The following is a 25575-nucleotide window of genomic DNA, read 5'->3' as shown; positions in this document are numbered from 1 at the left end:
TGTGATTCAGCCACTACTGCATCCAAAGAGCTCAGCAGGACAGCCAGGCAACTGGTATTGTTTAAAAGGAAACATCCGTATCCCTTTCAGTTAAGGTTCCCTTTAATCTGAATATGTCTGTAAGTCAAAACACTCTGCTGCCTCTGTCCCCTTGTGCCTTGAGTGGAGCTTTTCTTTCTGCTGCATCCCAGATAAATAAAACTCCAGTGTCTTGTCATTAGTGAGTGTGAAGAGTGCAAAGTTCTGCAGGTTTATTATTAAGCTGCCTAAAGGAAAAAGTGCATGAATCCATAGTTTAATAAAGATTAAAAAGTAATGCACTTACAGTTAGCAAGTGGATAGTTTGCATATAACAAGGTCTTTGATCTGAGGAAGGCTTAGCAATGCCAAAACACGTAATGAAGTTGGAGGCACGAAGAAGCTAGGACTCGCCCACCCCTGCCGATGCCCAGAAGTCCTTTGTACCCAGACACTGGCGCTGCTGGCTGCAGCACTGTGAGAGGAGAATACCGCATGGTGTGAGGGACCACAGACTGCTCCATAAAGACTTTGTTACATGCAAACTATTTACTTGCTAACTAAGTGCAGTGTTCTCCCCCGGCTCTTTTAGCTGCGTGCTCTACCCATCTAGTTTTGGTGAGCACCCGGCTATCATCAGCTCACCTCCTTCTATTGTGTAAGCAGAGTTGCACACAGAAGCACCTGCCCTGCATTCTCTTATCTCACCACACCCGGCTACTTTTTCATGCCACCCGGCTGGAAAAAAATTCTGGAGAGAACACTGTAGTGCATAACTTTTTTACCTTTATTAAACTTTGGATTTGTGCATCCTATAGCGCCTTGTTTCCTTTAGATTGCTTGCACACATCCCAGACCACAAAGCTGCTTATGGGCATTGGAAAGATTGTAACCAGATCATGACCTATTGGTCCAAGTTCCTGGTAGAGCACTGAATCTATTTTTCGTTATTATTGAGCTGATTGTCTGTGTTTCTTATGTTTGTGTTTTGTTCCCCTTCAGGCTATTGCTCACTATGAGCAGTCGGCTGATTATTACAAGGGCGAGGAGTCCAACAGGTACACATCCGCACTTGACTTTTACTTTATAATTAGAAAGGTTTTTGCACTAAAATGGATCTCTGATCATGTAGTATACTTATATTAATTCTGATTTTAGCCTTTTTCTATAATAATGTTATCTACAGTATGTACAATATAAGCAGTTAATTGTAAACTAGCTACAGTATGTGTTGATTACTGCTTGAAGTCTGAACTTCTAAAATCTTCCACACAGCTTTTAAGTATCCTTCCCTTGTTTTCTTCTCCACTGCCTATCATCCATCTGCAGCTCTAATAAGCACTTCAGCACACACTGGTCCTGTTTCACTATTCTCATACTAAGCAGCAATGACTTGTTGAGGGGGAAAAAAACGCAAACCCTACATGTGCCTTGAGAGTCTGAAGCTGATGCTATCCTAACTCTACTTAAACTCCTCTTCCTGTCATGCCCATATTGCTGCATTACATAGACTCCAATAAAGACACCAAAAGCCCCCCAATTACCTGTAATGGCCGTGTCCCACAGTCAGTGGCAGAGGGATTGGGTGAGTTGTCCAATTGGGCCTAGGCTGCAGCCTCAGCATGATGTAATTTTTGGAACTTTCATGGATCTTGTGAGGGCTGGCAGAGTATGAGCAGTTTCTGCTGTACACTTTGCCCTGTTTCTTGCAAACCCTCGGTGATGCTCGTCCTAAGATTGCTCTTTTTGCATCACAGATGGTCGTCACATCAAAACTGTCATTTCTGCCTGGAGATCGGCTTTATCTAGCATAGGGTCTCTTACATGAGCGGGGGATGCACCACTAAGTGCCAGCTTGCTGTGTTTTGTAGAGGAAACAATCTGCCAATCTACTTGTTTGAACGTGCGTTGGCGGATCTCGTGTGGCATTTGTGAAAAGAAAAAATGCAGCAGTTGTCAGTGAATAACACAGAACCGTATGTCTGATATTACCCAACCATGCTTAATGTCCTCAGTCTGTATGAAAAGGGTGTCAAGGATACACCTTTACTTCAGAAAACAGAAATCTCACTGACTTACAGATTGCTCCTTCCAAATATCTGGGCACTGCTGCCTTTACTACCCAACTTAAAGGTCAATTGAAGTGAGAAGTAAATGGAGGCTGCCATATTTATTTCCTTTTAAGCAATACCCAGTTGCCTGGCAGCCCTGCTGATCTCTTTGGCTGCAGTAGTGTCAGAATTACACCAGAAACAAGTGTGTGGCTAATCTTGTCAGATCTGGCAATAATGTCATCACCTGATCTGCTGCATGCTTGTTCAGGGTCTATGGCTGAAAAAATTAGAGGCAGAGGATCAGCAGGACAGCCAGGCAATTTGCATTGCTTAAAAGGAATCAAACCTGGCAGCCTCCATATTCCTCTTGATTCATTTGTCCTTTATATCAGGAATGTACAAAGCTTATTTTAATTGCAGTCAGGTGATGCTGAGTGACTATAAATAGTGTGTAGGCACTATTTGTTGGGCAATATACCTTTTTGTCAGTTGGCAGAACATGCAGTGAAACTTACTCCCTTTCCTCTCTGGATTCAGCCAGTGGGTGGGGCAGACAGTTGTCATCATGTCAAGTAGATGTACAGAGGCGCCAAAAGGATAAAATATGCTAAAATGTTTAAAATATTTGGGTGGCGGCGGTGGACCGGCCACTCAGAAATAGACTCGATGCTGTCACTTAAGATAAAGACAATTAATTCACATATTCCATGAACAGAACCACACCGCGTTTCACGGGTATATTCCCGCTTCCTCAGGCAATAAACAGATAGGAGTACACAGTACAGTCTCAAGGTCACGAATAGCGCCTCTGTCTTATGTGACACACAAGGTGAGAAGAGTAGATGCCAGACTACATTTTCCGGCATGCAGAATGCAGATTTGTCATCTGCACTCCTATTTGTTGTTCAGTGCAGCATAATCTGTTTGGGTTTTATATATTAAACTACAAAACAAACTAGGAGTGTATAGGGGGCTAAAACACACCAGAAAAAAACCCTCCTACTAAAAAGCAATGCTTGGTGTAATTTGCCTTCTTAAAACAGAAGGAAACTTGCAATAATTTAGCTTAAAGGAAACATTTGTGGTTACCAACTATGCACCACTACTGAGTATGCAAATCATCTCTTTATGCCCCTGTAAGCCAGGCTAGCATCCAGAACGGCTGGTGTCTAGCACGCCTATAGCTATACATTTTACACAGCCACATCAACCGCACATGTAGACACACTGTTTCAGACTTTTGGTCCTTATTAGTACATGCAGAGGTTGATGTCTGTATGGGGATAGGGCTTGGACCAGTACAACAGAGTAACCAAGCAGCTCTGGGTGACCAAAACCACTAGGAATGTATATGGGGGGGGGGGAGGGGGTAAAGGAGACCAAAAAGCCCTCCTACTCTACTAAAAAGCAATGCTTAGTGTAATTTGCCTTCTTAAAACAGAAGGAAACTTGCAATAATTCAGCTTAAGGTGTTTTAAGAAGGCAAATCACATCAAGCATTGCTTTTGTAATAGGAAAGCTTTTCGGTCTCTTTTAGCCCCCTATACACTCCTAGTGGTTTGGGTCACTCCAAGCTGCTTGGTTACTCACTTGTTCTGGTCCAAGCCCCTATCCCATACAGCCATATAAATTCCTGCCATGTACTGATGAGGACCAAAAGTCCCAAACAGGCTGTCTGCATGTTGGGTTGATGTGGCCGTGTAAAATTTAAAGCTATAGGCTTGCTATACACCAGCGGTTCTGGATGCTTGCCTGACTTTCAGGGGCATAAAGAGATAATTTGCATATTCAGTAGTGGTGCATTGTGGGTAACCACAAATGTCCACTTAAATCTGAATTATTTCAAGTTTCCTTCTGTTTTAAGAAGGCAAATTACACCATATAAACAAGAAAAAACCTTTACAGCTAGGAAGACTCCAACACCATCTGGATATCATGCACATGCATGCCTGGCCATTCTTCCATTGCCTCTAATCAGGTTTATTAGATGGACAGTTAGTCAAAGTCTAATTTTCTCAGTCGTGTATCTTACGCCATAGCATTGCATTTCCTGCAGTCCTGCATGTTACACCATAGCATTAATTGTTTCTTCTCTTTTTCTCCTCCAGCTCTGCCAATAAATGTCTCCTGAAGGTAGCCACCTATGCTGCTCAGCTAGAACAGTACGCGAAAGCCGTTGAGATCTATGAGCAGGTAGAGTTTGTGGATATATCTCTTCTGTAAAGTTGCCCATACACTGCTGACAAACATCTAAGCATAAGTTCGTTAGGGTGCCCATATTGAAGCAGGTGCTCCCGCCGCGTAGTGCCCGAGTTGGGTGCTGCTGAAGCACATGGCTAATTCTGAGTTCCGTCGATCGCTGGACCCTAAATTACTTCTCCCTCCAAGTTGCTATGACTCTATGACGGGAATAGTTTTTTTTTTTTTTTGTTTTTTTTTTATGCTGCTAGGAATTTCAGCAGCAGCATTACATAATCAGATGTTACATTCAGTGAAGACGGCAAGACATATTGATCATATTGATGTCGTTCTGAACAGAATTTCTTTGGGTCCCTTGCGGCAGGTCCGGTCCTCCGCAGAGTCCCCCTGGCCGCCTGTAAGTATCACTGACCTGTCGGCTCGCCCGTGTGGGCCACCGCAGCCACGTCATCGGACTGCGCCTGTGTAGTACACGCCTGCAAACGTGTGCGCGGGCATTCACATGGGCAGAAGTGCTGACCCTCTGATAGGCTGGCAATACTTACAGGCAGCCAGCGGGGCACCAGGGAGGTCCAGAGCTGTGGCAAGGGACCCAAAGGACTTCTAGGGGCTAGAAGAAGCCCCAGGTAAGTAAAAAGAGATTGATTTATTCTGATTTCTGTGTGAATAAATGCACGACCAGCAGTTTAGACCAACCAACAAGATTGGAGCAGATGTAAATGGAACTAGAAGTTCAGTAATCTAAGCTCCTGAGCTTTACTGTTGATCAGTGAAATCATCCATCATGTTTAACCACTTCCGGATTTCTGGTACGTATATACACGCCCCTGTTAAGTTCACCTGCAGATCAGGGGCGTGTATATCGCGCGCGTGTACGAGGGGCCGTCTCGTCGGCCAGCTGTTGGGAAACGGGACCTCTGTTCCCAAAAGTCTATTTGAGCCCCCACTAAAGGATGATCGCTGCCAAAGGCAGAGGCAGCGCGATCATCCATAAAAATAAATACAAAAGGTTTTTGGAGCGATCGCGGGCGTGATCGAGAGAGCGCATGCGCGCGCAAACGTGGCCACAACTCCGGCAAGCCGCTGTTGGACGGGAAATGTGTTCCCTAAAGCCAGTGAAGGGCACCCCCAGTAAAGGATGATCACAGCCCGAGACAATGGCTGTGATCAATCAAAAATAATAAATAAGTACATGTATTGCACGCGATCGATCGCGCGCACGTATGGGCACCCGCCGGGCTCTGATTGGTGAGAGGGAACTATGTTCCCTCCAGCCAATCAGAGTGCCCAAATTAGTGAATGATTGCTGCCCAAGCCAATGGCAGTGATCATTCATAAAAAGTTAAGAAACAGAAAAAAATACACCTTTATTTCCAAATAATATACTGTCGCCATACATTGTACTAGGAACAAAATTTAAATGTTGGGATAACCAGGACAAATTAGCAAATAAAATGTGTGGTTTTTCCCCATGATAGCATTGTTTAGTTTAAAACTATAATGGATGGAAATGAAGAAATAGTGTATTCATTTTTTTTCTCTTTTTCCCTCTAAAATGCATAGAAAATGAAGTTATTACTAAAAACAATACTACCCCTAAAAAGCCTAATTGGTGGCGAAGAAAAACAAGATATAAATCATTTAGTTGTGATTAGTAGTGATAAAATTATTGGGAATAAATGGGAGGAGTGCTGACAGGTGACAAATGCTCTGGTTTTTAAGGGGAAAAACCTGTGGTAGGGAAGTGGTTAAGGACCGATAGGCAGGCATGAAAGTCAGAGGTAGAACCTTCCTTCTTGACACTCTTGGCAACAGTAATTTTCCTTGTTGTAACATCCGGCAGGATGGATCGAAGGCATGTGTCGGTGGTTAGGTCAGGTGTGTGTAAGCTCTGCTGCTAACACTGCCTGACAGTTGTCCCATAATTAAATGCTGCTAATGCCACGCTCCTGACCCACCAACAATCAAGCTATATCTTATGTTTAGAGCGATCGAGTGATTCAGACCAAAGCTTAATCAATCAGGTATCGATTGCTCACAGATTCAATCAGTGTGATCAAATCTGCCTGATATTGATGGTAAACATTATTGCCACCTTAGCTCCACTCCCTACTGAAGGGGTTGTCAATTGTAAAAAAAAAAAAAAAAAAAAAAAAAAGGGCCAGTATTTGTCCTGCATGCATTAATGTGTAGTTTAGTCTGCAGATGGCAGGACTGTCATCCACAGCTTTAAAGAGAAACTCCGACCAAGAATTGAACTTCATCCCAATCAGTAGCTGATGCCCCCTTTTACATGAGAAATCTATTCCTTTTCACAAACGGACCATTAGGGGGCGCTGTATGGCTGATATTGTGGTTAAACCCCTACCACAAGAAACAAGAAAAGTACGTACTCCTGGCAGTTTCCTGTCTGTGAACCTTGCTGCATTGTGGGAAATAGCTGTTTACAGCTGTTTCCAACTGCCAAAAAAGCATGCAGCAGCGACATCACCTGCCAACAGTAAAAATGTCACCATGTAGTAAATGTCAGAATGTAAATCGGGGATTTAAAAGATTTTACAATGGGCAAACACTGACTAAATCATTTATACATAATTTTTTTTTTTTCAATTAACGTTTATTTGAAAGTATAACAAAATAAGATCAGCGTTTTAACAGTCATCTATAAGCGTTAGCGAATAGATCCAAAAGCATGAATTAGAACAAAAGCATAGGCTATTTGCAAGAAGTAGCTTATATATTTATTATTTGGACGACATAGTTTAGAATGTGCTGTTATGTTAGTCTCCACGCATAATTATATCTTGAGTATTTAGATTGTGCCAACTATGTGTGTTTGGAGTGGAGAGCTTAGAGTGGTAGCCTAAGAATAAGCAGGATTTTGAAGAGTAGTAGGGTGTAGTGAGGTAAGGTAGGATAAGATAAATAGAATATGCCCTGGTCCTATTTATCGATCGTTCAGCCCTGGTTATCTAAGTGAGGGAAGAACAACTCCTTGTGGTGGATCTCAGATGAAGCGGGAACAACCTCTGGGAGTTTAGTGTAAGGGGTAAAAAGGTCTAGTAATGAGAGAGCAGTGGAAGTTTAGAAATGTGAGCGCTGTTCATTGTCCCATGAGAAGTTTATATTTTTCTGATACTTGGAAATCGTTCCAGAGAGCCCATGTGTAGTTAAACCGTTCCATCCCATCCGCTGCACAAGCTATGATTCTTTCCATAGACTCCACTGCTCCCACCCTCCCAATCCATTCTCTAATAGTAGGTATGTCTGTTTTTTTCCAGTGAACCGGAATAAGAGCTCTGGCTGCATTGATTAGGTGGATTACTAGAGACTTTTTATAGCTTCTGTTCGAGTCTATGGTATCGTGGAGAAGAAGCGAGGCCGGTGTAAAGGGAATCTGGTCCCAGGTTATATCTTCAATGAGTTGGTGGATTTGGAGCCAATAGTTCTGGATTGATGGGCATTCCCAAAAGATATGTAGGAGAGATCCTTCTGATTGATTGCATCTCCAGCACCTGTCAGAGACCGAGGGGAAGATTCTGTGTAATAGCTTTGGTGTCCTATACCACCTAGTTATGAGCTTGTAACCCAGTTCCTGTATGTTGACACTTATGGAGCCTTTGTGATTAAGGGAGAGGAGTTTTTGCCATTGATCATTGGGATATAGTGTTTCCAGGTCCCTTTCCCATTCCTCTTGGAATCTCATTTTATTGGGTGTTGGGTTCGTAAGGAGGATCTGATATAGTTGGGAAATTAAGTGCCTATGCGGTCCTTCATTGCATATCAATCTTTCAAAAAGAGATAGTGGTGTGGACCAGTTGATTTTACTGGAAATGGTCTGTACAAAGTGGCGGACCTGGAAGTATTGCCATTGAGATAGTTGGCGATCATCTCTCATTGTATTGAGATCGGATAAGGACTTGACTGATCCATTACTGACGAAGTCTTGGAGTCTAGGACAGCTGCCAGTGGGCCAATTTTGAAGGAAGGCTATGTCTTTTGCTGGGGAGAATGCGGGATTATTGGATAGGGGGGAGAGTCTACCGGGGAAGGACGCCAAGCCCTTAGGCGGTAAATATTTGCGCATACTTTTGATTGTGGCTTCAATCAAGGGATTTTCCCACTGATTTCGTGTACTTAAGGGGAAATCTACCCAGCCCAGGGCGTGAGTTGGAGTATCTGAGTTATCCCTCTCAACTTGTGCCCATTGTTTAGGGGTGGTGCAGTTAGCCCATTCAATGGCTCTGCTTAATTGTGAGGCCAGGTGATATGTGTGAATGTCGGGAAGTGCCATGCCGCCCATTTCCTTAGGGAGAATTAGAGTTGATTGCTTAATTCTTGGGGGTTTCCCTTCCCAGATACATTTATTGATAGCGGATTGGAGATCTTTGATGTATGTTTGCGGTAAGGAGATCGGAAGGCATTGACTCACGTATAAAAATCTTGGGAGGAGGGTCATTTTGACAGGCTATTCTGCCAAACCAAGAGAGCTTTTTTTGGGTACCCCAGGATAGTAGATCTGTTTTGAGTTTTTTGCTTAGGGGAATATAGTTGCATGCGAAGATGTTATTTAAGTTTTGGGGGATGTCTATTCCTAGGTAATGTAACGAATTAGTTGACCAAGAGAACGTAAATGTTGTTTGACAATGTTTAACTGTGACAGGGTCAAGAGAGATGTTAAGGGCTCTTGACTTATGAAAGTTTATTTTTAGGTTGGAGAGGGAGCCAAATTGTTCAAACTGCTTCATTAAATTGGGTATGGAAGTGAGTGGGTCTTGAAGAAAGAATAGTAAGTCGTCTGCAAAAGCAGACACTACATGATATGAGGATTTAGCATTTATCCCTCTAATTGCGGGATTTGCTCTCACAGCGTTGAGGAAGGGTTCAAGAGTGATCACGTAAAGCAAGGGGGAAAGGGGGCACCCTTGTCGCGTACCATTGGTGATGGTGAAATTGTCAGAAAGCAAGCCATTAGCCTTTACTTTAGCTGAGGGGTTGGAATATAATAAGTTTATCCAATTCAAGATATTGGGGCCAAGACCTAAGCGTGACAGGGCAGCGCGAGAAAAGTCCCATGCCACCCTGTCAAATGCCTTTTCGGCGTCAGTTGAAAGGAGGAAAGCTTTGAGTTTGAGTTTTTTAGTTAAGGATATAGCGCCTACTGCTCTCATAACATTGTCTTTGGCCTCTCTGCCTGGGATAAATCCCGATTGGTCTATTTTAATATGATCTGGTATAAATGGGATGAGTCTGTTTGCTAGAATCTTAGCGAATATTTTTGCATCCAGGTTGAGGAGGGAAATGGGCCTATAGTTGGAACATAGCTTGGCGTCCTTCCCCGGCTTGGGGATTACTGTTATGTGGGCCTCCAGAAATTGGGGGGAGGGGATTGTATCTGGGGTGATTGATTTGAAAGCCAAAGTGAAAGCTGGGGCCAGCACCCTAGCAAACAGTTTGTAGTATTGAGAGCTGAACCCATCAGGTCCGGGTGCCTTGCCAGGTTTCAGACTTCTAACCGCAATTAAGAACTCGTCCTCAGAAATTGGAGCTTCCAGATCTTGAAGATCTTCTTGCGAGATATTAAGAGGGGAGGAGAATTTAGTTAGATATTCTGTAATTTTATTAGTTCTAGATGGGTGGGGTTTTTTCTCTGGGTGTGAGTCTTGCAGGTTATATAGGTCTTTGTAGAACCTGCGGAATTCTTTGACTATATCTTCCGATTTAACTAATTTGGTGTTTTTCGCGTCTAAGATGGTGGGAATATGAGAGATCAACATTTTTTGGCGAAGAGCTTTTGCTAGATATTTACCGCTTTTATTTCCTAGTTCATAGAAAATTTTCTTCCCTGATAAGATTTTTTGTTTGGCCTCAGTAAATAGTAGGGAGTGTAGTCTGGCTCTACGCTCAGTTAATCTTTCTAGAGTTTGTGTTGCAAGGGATTGCTTGTGGAGCTTTTCGAGATTGCATATCTCTTCTGAGAGTTTAAGTATTCCCTCTTCTTTTTCTTTTTTCAATTTGGCACCCATCTGTATGAGACGTCCCCTAATCACTGGCTTATGTGCCTCCCAAATTGTGAGGGTGGATGTGTCAGTGTTGGAGTGATCATGAAAGTAGTTATCTAATGCTGATGATATAGTAGCTACTCTGGCTTCATCTGCTAGGATTTGAGGGTTAAGTCTCCAGCACCAGGTTTTGCTTGTTTTCTCGGGGAAGCTTACAGTTATGGATATTGGGGAATGATCTGAGATTGTCTTGGAGCCAATGGATGAAGTACGTATGAGGGACAAGTCCCTTTGTGTGACAAAGAAGTAGTCAATACGCGAATACTTTTGGTGGATGGGGGAGAAGAAAGTATAATCTTTTTCCTGGGGATGTGATATTCTCCAGGGGTCCATAAGTGTCAATCTTTGCAGGTGGGATCTGATAAATTTTAGTGCCCTATATGATAGCGTGGAAGAACCATTCGAGCAGTCAATCAGAGGTTGTAGGGGTATATTAAAATCGCCTCCTAAAATCAAAATGCCTGAAGTGAAGTAGGAAAGACGATTAAGGGTTGATGCGATGAAGGAAGGCTGTTGCTTGTTGGGAGCATAAATTGTTGCTAAAGTAAAAGTTCGGTTGCTAAGCTTCCCTTTTACAAACAAGAACCTACCTTCTGGATCTTTCTCGACTTCTTCAACTAGAAAAGGGACGTTTTTGTGTATGAAGATTGATACTCCCTTAGATTTGGATTTGGTTGTTTGAGAGGTGGCGTGTATAGCCGTTGGGAAATGTCTGTCAAATCTAGATGGTATATGGTTCGTTCTGAGGTGAGTTTCCTGGAGAAAGGCAAAGTGGGTCTTTTCTTTTTTAAGAAAGTCAAAGACCATAGTTCTTTTAGTTGGGATATTCAAACCATTCACATTAAGTGAGAGAAATTTCCAAGCTAGTTGTGTCTGACAGGTGCTGGATGCCTCAGCCATTTTGTGTAACGGAGTAGAATCCCCCAAAATCTGACGGGCCCTGGAGGTGTGTGGCGTTTCTAGTGATAGGAAGAAGGGGGGTCGAAATGTGGAAAAATGGACTAATGATAGGGGAATGGAGGAGTGTAAAGGAGAGGAGACTGATGTGAGGAGTGTTGATACCCAGAGTTGTAAGAACCAGGGCTGCATCAATTGTATTTGGCTTGATAATATGACCAGGGAAATAGGAGTTATAGAAGTTATTGAGACTAGCAGGAGAACAAGAAAAATTGCTCCCAGCGTAAGTGTGATTTGATTAAACCAACACTTACCTTTTTAAGTGGGAAAAGTGTTCAGTGAATATGTACTAGTACATACACTGTGTGGGGGGTGTAGAAGACACCCAGTATCTGCAATAACTAGTCACATCTGTGTGGGACCAGTCAGTAGATAAAGTGTTGAAAGTGATAAGGCGGTTGGAAAACCGCATCCTCTGCTTTATAAAATGCTAAATTCGTTGAAACCAGCCATTCTATGAGTTGTTACGATTTGAGAATGGAACAGAGCAAGAGCAACAAGGCCACCCTAAAAAGAGTGAGGGTAAATCCACTTGGTTTGATATGGGGGCGTCCGTGCATACAACCCCCCAGGTCCACAGGGCTAAAAATGTTAGTACGTCCTGAGAAAATATTATGTTGCTGGTCCTGAGGTGACGCATGAACGGGCGCCCAGCATCGCAATGACCATTTCGGGATCAGTCTGTATAATTGATCACCCAACTAATCTCATCAGTTCTGTTGAGACCCATAACCCCAATATTTGGGGTTATACAACAATATAGACAAAGATTTACATATACTATACTTATATACCTGAGGTTGATAATAACATTAATAAAGGAGATGCATGTAGAAGACCCGGAGGGGACAGGAAGAGATCCACACAATCAACCCCTATGGGATAGGGTCAGGGATATAATAAATTGAGATGCTATGAGTGTGTGATAAGAGAGAAATCTCTGTGTATGGCCAATACCTGTCCCATCAAGGCCACTACCCATTAAAGCAATAACATATGCAGAGTGCGTTTTCCTTCATGTCATTATATCCACTTGGGATAGGGCTGTACAATAGGTAGTAATGATACACATCCTCATTTCAACCTTTTAGGATTATGCATTATAGGAGGAGACCACTTAGTATACATATAATAAACAGGGAAAGAAGGTTAACATCAGCGTGCCCCCGTGCGACAAACCTCACCAGTAAATATTAACATCTAATCTAAAAACGTAGAGGGATGCCACAGGGGGGTACCTTTACATGGTCGTGTCAAGCGTTTAAGGACATCAACAGGGAAGTAGAGATTCTCTGTATACCGACAGTAACCACTGTTCCAAATAGAGATTTTATAAAATAAGTGGTACCAGAGGTGTTTAACCATAAACTTGTGATGTGGGTGCCAATAGTACCATTAAACTTGGTAGCAACATAACTGTCGGGGATGGAGCATTGAAGCGATCGTAGTTCCAGCGAAGAAAGAGATATCCCTACTTAAGCGCCATTTCAAGTTGGGGTTAGGCACTGGGGTTGAGGTCAAATATGTATAGATGATCACAATGAAAAGTTCCCAACGAACACGAAGGTAGATGAGAGGCTTTGCATAATAAACTAGGAAGATTAGAGAGGGTATACTTAGTCTTCGCCTGAAGAGTCCTGATCCGGGCGGTCAAGGATAGGTCTTTTGTTAGTTTCCTCGGCATTGCTGCTGGCAGATCTGTGCCTGATGCGGCTAACATTCCCCTGGTTGCGGCGGGACCCCTTAGAAGAAGCTCCATCCGGGCGGGGAAGCATTGGAGCAGTCTCCCAATTCGGAATTTCTATGTGGTCTAGGCCCAGATCGTCGCAGAATTCGGAGAGGCCCGCAGGAGATCTTAAGGCGACCACTTTGCCGTCTTGAAGTACTGTTAAAGCAAATGGGAAGCGCCATCTGTAGGAAAAGCCTTTATCCTTTAGGGCTTTAAGGAGTGGTTTCAGAATTCTACGCTTATTAAGAGTTATAAGTGATAGGTCCTGGAATAGCTGCACCGGAGTGGAGTTAAATAGGATCTCGTCCTGTGTTCTAGCAGCTCGCATTATGTTTTCTTTTGTTTGGAATGACTCTAGACAACATATAATGTCCCTTGGAAGGTCGGAGTCACCACCTCGTGGTCTGCGAGCCCTGTGCGCTCTAACGAAGGAGATTTGTGAGTCAGCCTCATGTTGTAAAAGGTTGTTAAAGATGGCCGCCAGGGCCTGGGGAATCTGCTCTGTACTCACAGTTTCAGGTACTCCTTTGACACGAATGTTACAGCGTCTGCCCCTGTTGTCCAGGTCCTCTAGATGTCTAGCGTGTTCCGCCAGTCTGGTGTCATGCTGCACCGAGGTCCGCTGTATTTTATCAATACGAGTGTCCCTTTTTTTCCCTTCTGTCTCTACCACCATGAGTCTGTTGCTGAATCCCGCCATGTCTGTGCGCATATCCGCTATAGCGTCTTTGAATGTACGCTTTATATCTTCTGCCATGGCGTGCATGTCCGCAAGTGTAGGGGATCTGTGTAGTTGGTCTGATCTCTTACTACTTACACTTGCCGTGGACTCAGGAGAGGAAGGTTGCGAGGCTGTGTTTCCGCCTACTGGCGCCATCTTTGCGGCCTGCGTGGTTTGTTTCTGCGAGCGAAAGATCTCCGGGACCGTTTTGCCAGACGGTGCGGGAGTGGTTCCCAAGTCAGGTATGGTGCCTTGTTGCTTTCTTGTAGCTCGGGCGCTCATTTTGGATCGGCTGGGCAGCGGGTAAAGGAGGCTTTAGCAGAGGATAAGCGGGAGCTCCGGGTTCAAGCAGCCCTCACAGTTGCGTGCCAAGCCACGCCCCCCATTTATACATAATTATTGTAAAAATGAAGCACTTTTTTTTTATTACATTATTTCCACTGGAGTTCCTCTTTAAAGAGAATCTGTATTGTTAAAATTGCTCAAAAGTAAACATACCAGTGCGTTAGGGGACATCTCCTATTACCCTCTGTCACAATTTTGCCGCTCCTCGCCGCATTAAAAGTGGTTAAAAACAGTTTTTAAAAGTTTGTTTGTAAACAAACAAAATGGCCACCAAAACAGGAAGCAGGTTGATGTACAGTATGTCCACACATAGAAAATACATTCATACACAAGCAGGCTGTATACACCCTTCCTTTTGAATCTCAAGAGATCATTTGTGTGTTTCTTTCCCCCATGCACTGAAGTTTCAGGCTGCTCTTTTCTTCCTGCAAACAGCTTTGCCCTTGTTTGTAATTCCTCAGTATGTGAAAGCCCAGCCAGCTCAGAAGACGATTTATCCAGCTGATTAGAGCAGCTTCTCTCTTCTCTCTTATCTAAATAACACACAGGCAGTGTGCATAGAGGGGCCAGGAAGAGTGAGTTCATAGCAGAACCAAAACACTGAAGAACTTGGCAGCCTTCCAGACACAGGCAGACAAGTCTGACAGGGGAAAGATACATTGATTTATTACAGAGACTGTCATAGTAGAAAGTGCTGCAGTTAGCCAGAACACATTAGAATAGCTTTTGGAACTTGTAGGATGATAAAAAACAGGATGCAATTTTTGTTACGGAATCTCTTTTAGTAGCAAGTCTGTGGCCAGTGTCATTCAGTTTCATATCTGTTCTCTCATCAGGTTGGTACGAATGCGATGGACAGCCCACTGCTCAAGTACAGTGCCAAAGAGTATTTCTTCAAAGCTGCGCTCTGCCATTTCTGCATCGACATGTACAATGCCAAGGTAACACACTGCTTTGGTTATGGAGCATGTAAAGGTGTGACTCTTAGCTTGGTAGCAGAATGACTGATTTCTCTGTCTCGTTACAGCTGGCAGTCCAGAAGTATGAGGAAATGTTTCCAGCTTTTTCTGATTCCCGGGAGTGTAAACTAGTAAAGGTAAAGCAGTCTATTTATCTGGCAACATGCAAGAATATGGAGTCAGTTCATTGGTCTATATACATGCTAAAGTAAAAAGGATCATGGTGGCAACTTACTACTGGAAACTGATGTGCAGTGAAGTTAAAGAGGAACTTTAACCCAGGACTCAATGTCATCCCAATCAGTGACTGATATTCCCTTTCCCACAGGAAATACTTACCTTTTCTTGAATAGATCATCAGGGGGGTCTGTAGGGCTGATATTGTGGTGAAACCCCTCCCACAGTGTGATGTCATGACCTTGGTCCTGACAGTTTGCTGTCTGTGAACCTCGTTGCATTGTGGGAAATAGCAGCTTTTTCCAACTGCCAAGCAAGCAATATCTGCCTCTGTGCATAGAACTCTTAGCAACAAACATTCTGTACAGATCACCTGGCAGAACTAAAGAAATCATGTTCTTTTCAATACAGTTCCTCTTTAAATGACATTTCACTTGGAGTTGTGCTTTGGTGGTAGTTGTAGGGTGAATCCTTCAGCAGTCTTGTTTAGGGAAATATAAAGGGACATTTCTGGCTGGTCGCATAGCAACATTCCCTCTGCGTACAATTTACATGCTTGCAAATAATCAATTTATGTTTATTGCCAGTTTTTGGAAGTTCATAGATAACTCCCCAGTTAGAACTTGTAATCAGGAAATATTTGTGATATTTTGTACCACTAAGTCCAGAGAAAATTGGGTGCGGTTACATTTATACGCTTAAAAACAAGTAGAGAATCGAGAGCCCAATATGGTGCAGTATTGTCAGGTAAAATGAAGAGTTCAATACAATTTTATGTGTATATACTCACAAACATGGGTTACCCATAGGCAACCACTTTAAATGCAGGTGGGGAGCATTAGGACCTGACCCCACTCAGGTTAAGAAGTCGCTCTGTGTAGATAGTAGATGGGGATGCACCCCTCCACCCAGGGTGGACTAGAAGATCAGCAAAAGCTCTGTATACAGAGGCGCCAGAGTAGAGTAAAACATTTTAAAAACCGCTTAAAAGCAGGGGGGGATGTTAGGGTGGACTCACCTCCCTCTTACAAAAAAAGAAAACTCACTTGAGTCTCGATAAAACAGAATTGACAAAAAATGTATTGAACTCCACAAATGTGACGCGTTTCGCGGGCGTGACCCCGCTTCCTCATGCAAAAATGGGAGCACAACTCAGTGGAGCTCAAACCTATTGCTTGACCCACTGAGTTGTGCTCCCATTTTTGCCTGAGGAAGCGGGGTCACGCCTGCAAAATGAGTCGCATTTGTGGCGTTGAATAAATTATTTGTCAATTCTGTTTTATCGAAACTCGAGTGAGTTTTTTCTCTTTTTGTAAGAGGGAGGTAAGTCCACCCTAACATCCCCCTCTGCTTTTAAGCGGTTTTTAAAGCGTTTCACTCTACTGTGGCGCCTCGGTATAAATTTAAGCAAAAGCTCGGTATACAAACACCATAAGCTGAAGCCATGCTATTAAAGTAGTCTGATAGTCAGCATTTCTGCTTGGCTTTAAACTATTCCTCACAGCTTTAAACCTACTATCCCAGAATATTTTTTTTTTTTTTTTTTTTTACAACATCACTGAAATGGTTAAACAAAGCACTTTGTCCTGCTATTCAGCTTCAAATCAGCATCCAAACTGGAGATAACAGTATCTTTGTTTACATTCCAATGTTGATACATTTGTCTGTATGTACATTAAGGTCTGCACACCCATATATTATAGCCTGCAGCTTCAAAGACAAACCATCAAAATACCATGAGTATCGGTATACAGAGGCGCCACAGTAGAGTAAAACGTTTTAAAAACTGCTTAAAAGCAGAGGGGGATGTTAGGGTGGACTTACCTCCCTCTTACAAAAAGAGAGTGCAATGTTAAATTAATACCAAATATAATTTACAAAGAAACATGCACACCAGTGAGAATGATTTAAATGCACTTCTTATTATTAGTATAAAATTTTGTCACCGTGAGTACAAAATACATATATCAAAACTCCAGCAAGGAATACAGCTATATACAGCACTGTATATAGCTGTACTCCTTACTGGAGTTTTGATATATGTATTTTGTACATTTGTAACAAGTAAACACTTTTTGAGAAGCTTCAGGCACACACAGAACTCAGAACAACTCAGAAGATTGTAATATATAATAAAAAGCAGTTAGAATAAAATACAATTGTAGTTTTCAGGGCAAGAAAAACTACACTTTGGAAACTTGTAATTTGTAGACAGACACTATTACTTGTGCACAAAAGCAAATATGATAACTGTATGAATAATAAAAAGTAGAAAACATTTTTATTAACAGTTATGTCAGAGTTTCAGACAACTTTCATTAAAAGCCATTAGATGGGGGCAGTTACTAATCACCTAGTGACTTGGGGCTATTTTATACTATTTGCCACGGATTGCAATCTGTTACCGATAGCAGGCAAATAGCAAAACACAAGGACATCTTCAAATTCTTGAAAATTATCAAATCTCTTTGTAATCTGATTGCTATGCGATTTTTCCCAGATCCCAAACTTCCTGCATGCTGCATTTTCTCCTTGTGTTCCTATCAGCCAGAGAAAATCTCTAAACACAGCTGGGGAAAAATTGCGTTGTGAAATCGCAATGCATTTGCAGTTATGTTTGTGATTTGCAGGAGACGAGCCTTTAATCGGCTTGCACTGCTTCCTTATCCAGGCTCAGTAGAGATTTGCATGTTGGAATGAGGTTTTGCTCCCGGCTAGTGTGCATTTATTTTTGTAAGACGACTAGTCATGGAACATATAAAGATTTTTCTTGCCTGAACTTAACGTTAACCTAGCACCATTTTTAGCACCCAAGGCATCTCAAAAGCACATTAAATATGTATGCCAACAATGTGGCTCATTATTAAAAAAAACAAAAAAACAAACCTTCAAGTTTACCTCTTTTTTTACAATTAAGTTTAGTGGAGGCGTTTATTACCCTACTTCCACGGCCTGCCCAACCACAGAAATTTCAGACAGATACGAACTGATGTAGTTATTTTATTGCACACATTAGCGGAGCCCAAACAAGAGCTTTCATCAGTGTGTGTGTGTGTATGTATATGTGTGTGGTGGTGGGGGGGGGGCATAGAACACTGTGCTTCAGAGTTTAGAGAAGTCACAGATGCTATCTTCACACCTTCTTCTGGATAAATAACGAGCAGCTAGAAGAGGAGGAGGGAACATGGCAGCTCCTATAGCTATTAGAAACCAGGACAAACTGCAGAAAAAAGTGGTGCTTGGTTCCCTTTTAAGCATGACTCTTGAGTTATGTTGTAATTCAGTAGCTGCGGGTGTATGAGCTGTCTAGAATTCTCTGATAAATGTGTAGCAGCCCTCCAGAATGGGGGATGCTTTGAGAACTTTGTTGAGTGTGTCCTATTCTTTATTCTCCTGACAGAAACTGCTTGACGCTCACGAAGAGCAAAATGTGGACACCTACACAGATGCAGTAAGTATTATTTGTTTTTTGGTTTGTCAGCATTCACACTTGTCTGTCCATTTTCTGTGTGCATTTCCTGCACGTCATGTGAGTTTGAATGTGGCAAAACCTGCAATGTTTCGCAACCGCACACAGTGTGCGTAATTATGCAGCAATACTGTTTACATTTTTGTTTTTTTTTTCTTTTATTTGCAAAAGAAAAAAGCGTTTAAGGACAACTGAAGTGAGCAAAATATGGAGACTGCCATATTTATTTCCTTTTAAACAATACCAGTTGCCTGGCAGCCCTGCTGATCTATTTGGCTGCAGTAGTGTCTGAATAACACCAGAAACAAACATGCAGCCAATCTTGTCAGATCTGACAGTAATGTCAGAAATGCCTGAGCTGCTGCATGCTTGTTCAGGGGCTGTGGCTAAAAGTATTATAGGCAGAAGATCAGCAGGATAGCCGGGCAACTATTATTGCTTAACCTTTTGGGGACCGCTGTAGGTAAATCCATGCCGCACTTGTGGCTGTCTAAGCCTGATGCGACGTAGGATTTACGCCACCTGCCTTTTTCGCTCCCGACGCGATCGTGTGCACCCGGGAGGGGAGATTAAGCTGTCATGTGACAGCTGACATCTCCCCTGAGTGAACAGGAGCCATCGCAATTGGCTCCTGATCACGTGATCACTACGATCGCCGGCGGATCGTAGTGATCACTAACAGAGTAGCGACGGTCTGAGGGGGAAGAGGCAGATCCACTTACCTTCCTGACATTCCCCCAGCGATTGTTGCTCCCCTCCGCTCTGGCCGGCATCCCCATTCGCTTTGACTTACAGTAAGTGTCGGGTGCCGGATTCATGACGTCATCAAGCCACGACCCTGAACTTAATGGCATTGTGTGCGAGGATGCAGGCCAGAGCAGAAGGGGCTAGAGCAGCTCATCGCTGGAGCCTGGGAGGTGAGTAAAGGCTGCTGGCAATACATGGGACACCTGGCTACACTGGGGACACTATGCCCAGCTAGCCCTACCAGGGACCTGGATGCCTGACCCCCCGCCCCTTTAAAATGGCCTTGAGGCTTAAGGGGGGTTAGGCAGCTGATCCCGAAAGGGTTAAAGGACACACCAGGTGAGTAATTTTAAAAAAAAAACTAGATCTACTTACCCGGGGCTTCTTCCAGCCCCTACAAGTCAGGGCTTCTCTCGCCACAACTCCGGTCTTCTCTCGCTGTGAGCCTGTGAACCTCGGTGACCCCGGAGCGGGTTGTCTGCGCATGTGTGGGCTTGTGCCGCTTGCGAGCATGCCCGCGTCACCTCGTACATATTGCGCCTGCGCAGGCAGTCCCCAGAGAGATGCGTAGAGGGCACACTTCTTTTGCGCACACTGGCAGCGACTTGCTGAAGTTATGGGACCGATCTGTGCACATGGGGCTGGAGGAAGCCCCAGGTATGTATAAAACCTTTATATTCTCTCAGCTCTAGTACACTTTAAGTAGGGGGAGGTAAGCAAGTGGCAAAAACAAAAACTGAAGTTGAGCATCTGGACTGAGTTTGTGAAAGAAAGCATACAAGCTATAAGAGTTCTGTGGAGCGTAATGCATTTGGACGTCTTTCCACCATCAGTTGCTTCATTTCTAATATAAATAAAATATGTGGTGCTGTACAGTATATTGCCATTTAGTAGAGTAGACACTGATGACTAAGAAGTATGTATGGCGGCACCAGATGATGCCACTGGTAAGAATATTGGTGATTTTACATTACTGGTATTTTACCGGTAATGTAAAATTACCAATATTCTTACCAGTGGTCCTCATAGGTGATACCGAAGTCTCTAGGGTATCATTGGCGCAGTTCCTTGGCACCACCCTCACCAACGACCTTAAAAGGGGGCAGAACCCTACTAAAATCCAGAAGAAATCTCAGCTGAGGCTGTTCTTCCTGCGCCAACTGAAAAAATTTGGCGTGCCACGGGAGCTGCTGACTGGCTTCTATACCGCAACCATTGAGTCCATCCTCTGTTCTTCAGTCATTGTCTGGTATGCTAGTGCGACAGCCAGCGACAGGTATAAGCTGCAGAGAGTCATTACTGATGCGGAGAGAATCATCGGATCGCCATTGCCATCTCTGGATCTTTTTCACTCTGCTAGAATGAAGACTAAGGCCACCAGGATCTCTCGCGACCCCTTCCACCCTGGCAGTCGCTACTTTGATCTCCTCCCGTCGGGTCTGCGCTGTAGAACTATCCCATCCAAAACCACCAGGAGCAGGAACTCCTTCTTCCCCCAAGCAGTTCTGCTTGTAAACTAGTGGAACAGTACTTTCCTTGGTCAGGAAATATCACAGCCACTCACTGATCCTCACACCACATGGGTCAGTACTGCTACGCAGCCGTGGTGAGGCTTTCGGAACTAAAAGACTTACCCAGGCCCTAAGGGCCTGCTCTAACTGTTGACTACAGGTTTTTGTCTATGTAGCTTTGAACACTGGAAAATGTCTGTCTTGTCTGCCTGTGCACCTGTGTGCCTATCTGTGTACTTGCCTATGCCATGTGTACCACAAATAATTCAGAGTACGACTTCTCTCGCACTTGGCGAATAAAGCGGATTCTGATTCTAATTTTACGTTACTGGTATTTTACTATGCTCTTACCAGGCTGCCATCCCCACTTGATCCCTCCCCTCCTTACCTAACACTAATCCTCTTCCCCCCCCCCCACCCCCTTCGGGGCCAATTGTCTACTCTTCACCTTCCTTCACTACCTAGTGTTCGATCAGCCACTTCTATAGTCAATTGGTTACTAGAAACGCATTGGGTGCCCAACTCAACTCCAGGGTGCCTGAGTGACGATAATTTCTACAGGGCTATTTGAACCCCCTTGGCGTTATGATTCTTTACGGATTTTAGGGTCTAATAGCGGTGCCATTTTTTTGCACCCTTTCAGACCCTAAAACCTGGAAAAAATCATGCTGACAGGGAGCTCTGCAGCAGTTCTGCAATCACTCACCTCCCTGGCTTCTGCGCTGCAGTTATGCCTCCATCCTCCGGGTGGCGCTACACCCCTAAAGTGAAATTGCTGACAGCCGGCGATCTCACCAGGAGGAGGCAGAGCCTCGGAGGAGAGGAAGAAGAGTGGTGGCTGACGTCAGGATCCCCCGTGAGGTATGTAGAACCGCCTGCTGTGTGTGTGTGTGTGTGTGTGTGTGTGTGTGTGTGTGTGTGTGTGTGTGTGTGTGTGTGTGTGTGTGTGTGTGTGTGTGTGTGTGTGTGTCCATTGCTATCTTTCCATACACTCCCTGAGCTATAAGCAGTTTCTCAACCACCCCCAATTCCTGTTCAGAGCTGTCTGAGGTAATAAGCTCAGCTTTAGCTAGCCACACGTATTACACTGCAGAAAAGGCACTTTTTACACTAGCTAAAATGTTTAATTTTCTTTCCCTTTCACACTTGCTGTACAGTTTTGTTGACAGGTTAGACTTCCTCTTTAATCTGCTCTCGTTCTGCAGGTAAAAGAATATGACTCAATTTCACGTTTGGATCAGTGGCTGACTACAATGCTGCTTCGCATCAAGAAGACCATCAAAGGAGAAGAAGAAGACTTGCGCTAAGGATTTTTCCTGCATTTTTTCCCCCCTGTGATTGGAGCCCACTTTAGGAATTTTGAGGGCGGGTTGTGGGGACGCTGCTAATTCCCATTTACTTTATTGGCTAAAAAAAAAAAATCTTTCTTTACCTCTGTCATTGTTGTGTAATTTTTGTCACTGTATGTAATGCCAATGCACAGCTGTGGCAGCCATTTGTAAGCTATATCCTCCCCAGTCATGTGACCACAATGTGTTCAGCGACTTCCTGAATTTCTCTGTAGATTCTGAACACAAGGTGGCTGCCTGCTAGGTACAGAGGCATTAGGTGCATCATGCTGACTTGAGGTAGTTTCTTGGGATATTACATTTTTAATTCTACAATACTGAAGCTGGGTAGCATGACGTTCCTGCACGGTTTTAGCTAGCAACAGAAGCTGCCTCCTCAACATAGAAGTGGGCTCCTTCTTATATTACCACAACCCAGGTGGTATATTGGTGCAGCTTGCAGTGTTTGGGCGGGTAGCTCAAATGCTGGACCCTTGCATGGATTTGGGGCATGGAAAGGGAGGGGAAAATTACCGGGATAGGGGGAGGGGGGTGTTAAACTATATATACATTACATCACACTAAGTATAATATAAACCTATTTTATTTTTAGAGAATAATGTTGCTGCTGACCAAATATCGGGGTTATATAAATATATATATTTTAGCCTGTGCAGACCAGCTAGCAACGCTTTTCAGAAAGGTATGACTGGTTATTACAAGGGTAAGCCTTTGTTTTCAGTCTTGTGGCCCAGGGTGTGCTAATTAACAACCACAAAAAAATTCTCTAATCCAAAGTTGTGGGAGAGAATGTGTGGTGTCTATAAGATAATGTAGGCTGCACATTCACAATTAAAGTTGAAGTCCACCTGAAATAGCTGCAGTTGTCCTATTGAGTAGATCTAATCTCACTTCCTGTTCTGTTGACATCTGTGAGCTTAACTTCCTGTTTCCTCTGCCTGGAGTACATTTTTCACTTATTCCTCTTTGGAGGATCAGTTAGAGCCATAGATGACATTTTCCAGAAAGAGGAAACTGGTTAATTAGCTCACACAGCTCAGGGCATCTATGGGGCAAGAATTGAAGGGTAATCTCTACAATAAAGACCCCAGTAAGTGTCTGACAGGTGATAACCCATTCCCACTTTATAGGACTAGAGAGGATAGTTTTTGTTCTGTAGTTTAAAGTTCAGCTTTAAATCAAATGCTGAGCATCGAGGTCCAGGACCAATAATTTGGGGCTGAATGATAAAGACTCTGAGGAAGAAGTATCTGTGTTGGTGGGACAAGCGGTAAAATCCCAGCTGTCATTTTTCAGCAGCTTGTTACTACCGACTAGGGACGAGCAAGCGAACGCTAAACAATGTTATGAAGAATTCAGAACAGAACTAGAATTTTTTCTTATGTGGACAGGGTGGGTTAACTCACCTTTGTTGCCGCCTCTGTGTGCTCTGTCCTATGTCGCGTTCCATCCTTCTGATCCTCTCTCCCTCCAGCTGTGAAGGAGAGGAAGTATTGGAGAGGTGGAGCATGACGTAGAGCGCAGCTTACACCGGTGGCAACATGGGTGAGTTAAACCCGGCGAGCTCCACATCAGTATAAAGCAGTTCTGTTCTGAATACTTCATAACGTTCCGAATAGGTATGCTTATCCTTACTGTCAACCTAGATCTTCCCCTTTGTTGAGTTTTTAGCCCTATTTGTATTTTAATAATGCAAAGCTAATGTCTTGCATGCTATACTGGCCTGTGTGTGAGATACCTGCCTGCAGCCAATGCTTATGCCATACTGTGAGGACCCTCAGGGTCTGGAAGGAATATTATACGGGTTGGTCAGATTTCAACGACGGGCTTAAGTTCGGACCATCTTGTGCCCATTAATGGGCTTTGAGAAAGTCACGAACCTGCTTACATAGTTGGTGTTACTTTATTGCGTTATGCCCTAGATGTGCATATTTCTCAGCATTTTTATGAAGTCATCAGAGACAGATTAATATTTGATTTTTGTCTTGTCTGTTGTCTTGTGAACCATCTCAAAATAAAATAAATATATGCAGCAGAGCCGAGTGAAATAAAGCCAGTGGGATGCAAAATGTCTCTGTGTACATTATTCCTAAACATCACAACCCCTGACTACTGGTATGGGGCATCCCATGACTGGAAAAGAGGACATGCATTGATTGTAATGGTGGATAAACGTCACAAGGGGCAAAGATTTACTTCATGTAAGGCCAAAAAGGATTCTGGGATGTAAACTAGAGGTGAAGCCCAAAAAATTGAAATATCGTGCAAAAGTCCATTTATTTCAGTAATTCAACCTTAAAAGGGGAAACTAATATATGAAATAGACTAGTTACATGCAAAGCGAGATATTTCAAGCCTTTATTTGTTATAATTTTGATGATTATGATGTACAGCTTATGAGAACCCCAAAATCAAAATCTCAGACCATTAGAATATTATGAAAATATTCAATATTCTAGGCTCACAGTGTCAGACTCTCTAATCAGCTACGGTAATTCATCTGAAACGCCTGCAAAGGGTTCCCATTTCATACATTAGATTCACCTTATAAGTTGAATTACTGAAATTAATGGACTTAAGCACAATAATTCTAATTTTTTTTGTTTCACCTGTACTTTTCTATAACCACCTTCAATGTAAAGTTTTCATGCTATGTTCATGGTGGGCATTGCATTCTGTGTAATAGTAGAAAAGCAACGGATCGGGAAAGTGGCACCACACATAATCTGCACATTGCATCGTATACAGTGAAGCATACAGTCAATGAAAAGTATGCTTCACTGTAACTTTTACCACGTGCGTTTTAGTGTGTTATCTTGCTGCTCGTCGTTATAATGTGCCTGCCTTACTGTAAACACCACAGAAGTGCAAGCCGTGGTTCAAAGTGGCCGTTATGCTGCACTGTAACACACCACTGTGAACTTAGCCTGAGGTGAAGCCATTAATTAATCTTACCTGTCATTGGATTTCCATGTAGTCCTGTGTGACTGGTCCATCAGGAGATTGCCGTGCCTATTCAAAGGACATGGAAGCACAGAATGCAATTTAAATAACACCTCCTATTCTCTACCTTCAGTGCATAAAATATTACCTTTTGTCAGTAGGAGACTTGGCATAATAAGGGTATGTATATCGCTCCTGTCGTGGAGGCTATGTGGAAATCCAATTACCGCCAAGAGTAATTGTGTTCCACTTGCCTCCACGACAGTTCCAGTGTGATTTCATGCCTTGGTAAATGGTGGTCGTACCACACAACAGGTGAGAAGTAGAGTAGGCCA

At 43.3% G+C, this 25575-nt stretch overlaps 1 protein-coding gene across 1 annotated transcript in view; it reads left to right on the top strand.

Annotated features, from left to right (window-relative positions):
• The window catches only part of NAPA (NSF attachment protein alpha), a 45462-nt gene extending 21096 nt beyond the window's left edge, over positions 1–24366 (top strand). The window contains exons 6-11 of the mRNA XM_068250584.1: positions 1021–1076; positions 4181–4265; positions 14922–15026; positions 15113–15181; positions 18622–18672; positions 22154–24366. Coding sequence (XP_068106685.1) covers positions 1021–1076; positions 4181–4265; positions 14922–15026; positions 15113–15181; positions 18622–18672; positions 22154–22255 — 468 coding nt within the window. The 3' untranslated portion in view covers positions 22256–24366. The remainder of the gene's footprint in view (positions 1–1020; positions 1077–4180; positions 4266–14921; positions 15027–15112; positions 15182–18621; positions 18673–22153) is intronic.
• Positions 24367–25575: the final 1209 nt, after the last annotated feature.

Source organism: Hyperolius riggenbachi, chromosome 8 (genome assembly GCF_040937935.1).
Source record: "Hyperolius riggenbachi isolate aHypRig1 chromosome 8, aHypRig1.pri, whole genome shotgun sequence".
In the NCBI taxonomy this organism is placed as follows: domain Eukaryota; kingdom Metazoa; phylum Chordata; class Amphibia; order Anura; family Hyperoliidae; genus Hyperolius; species Hyperolius riggenbachi.
The sequence above is the reverse complement of the archived record's forward strand: the minus strand, read 5'-3'. Positions and strand labels throughout refer to the sequence as shown.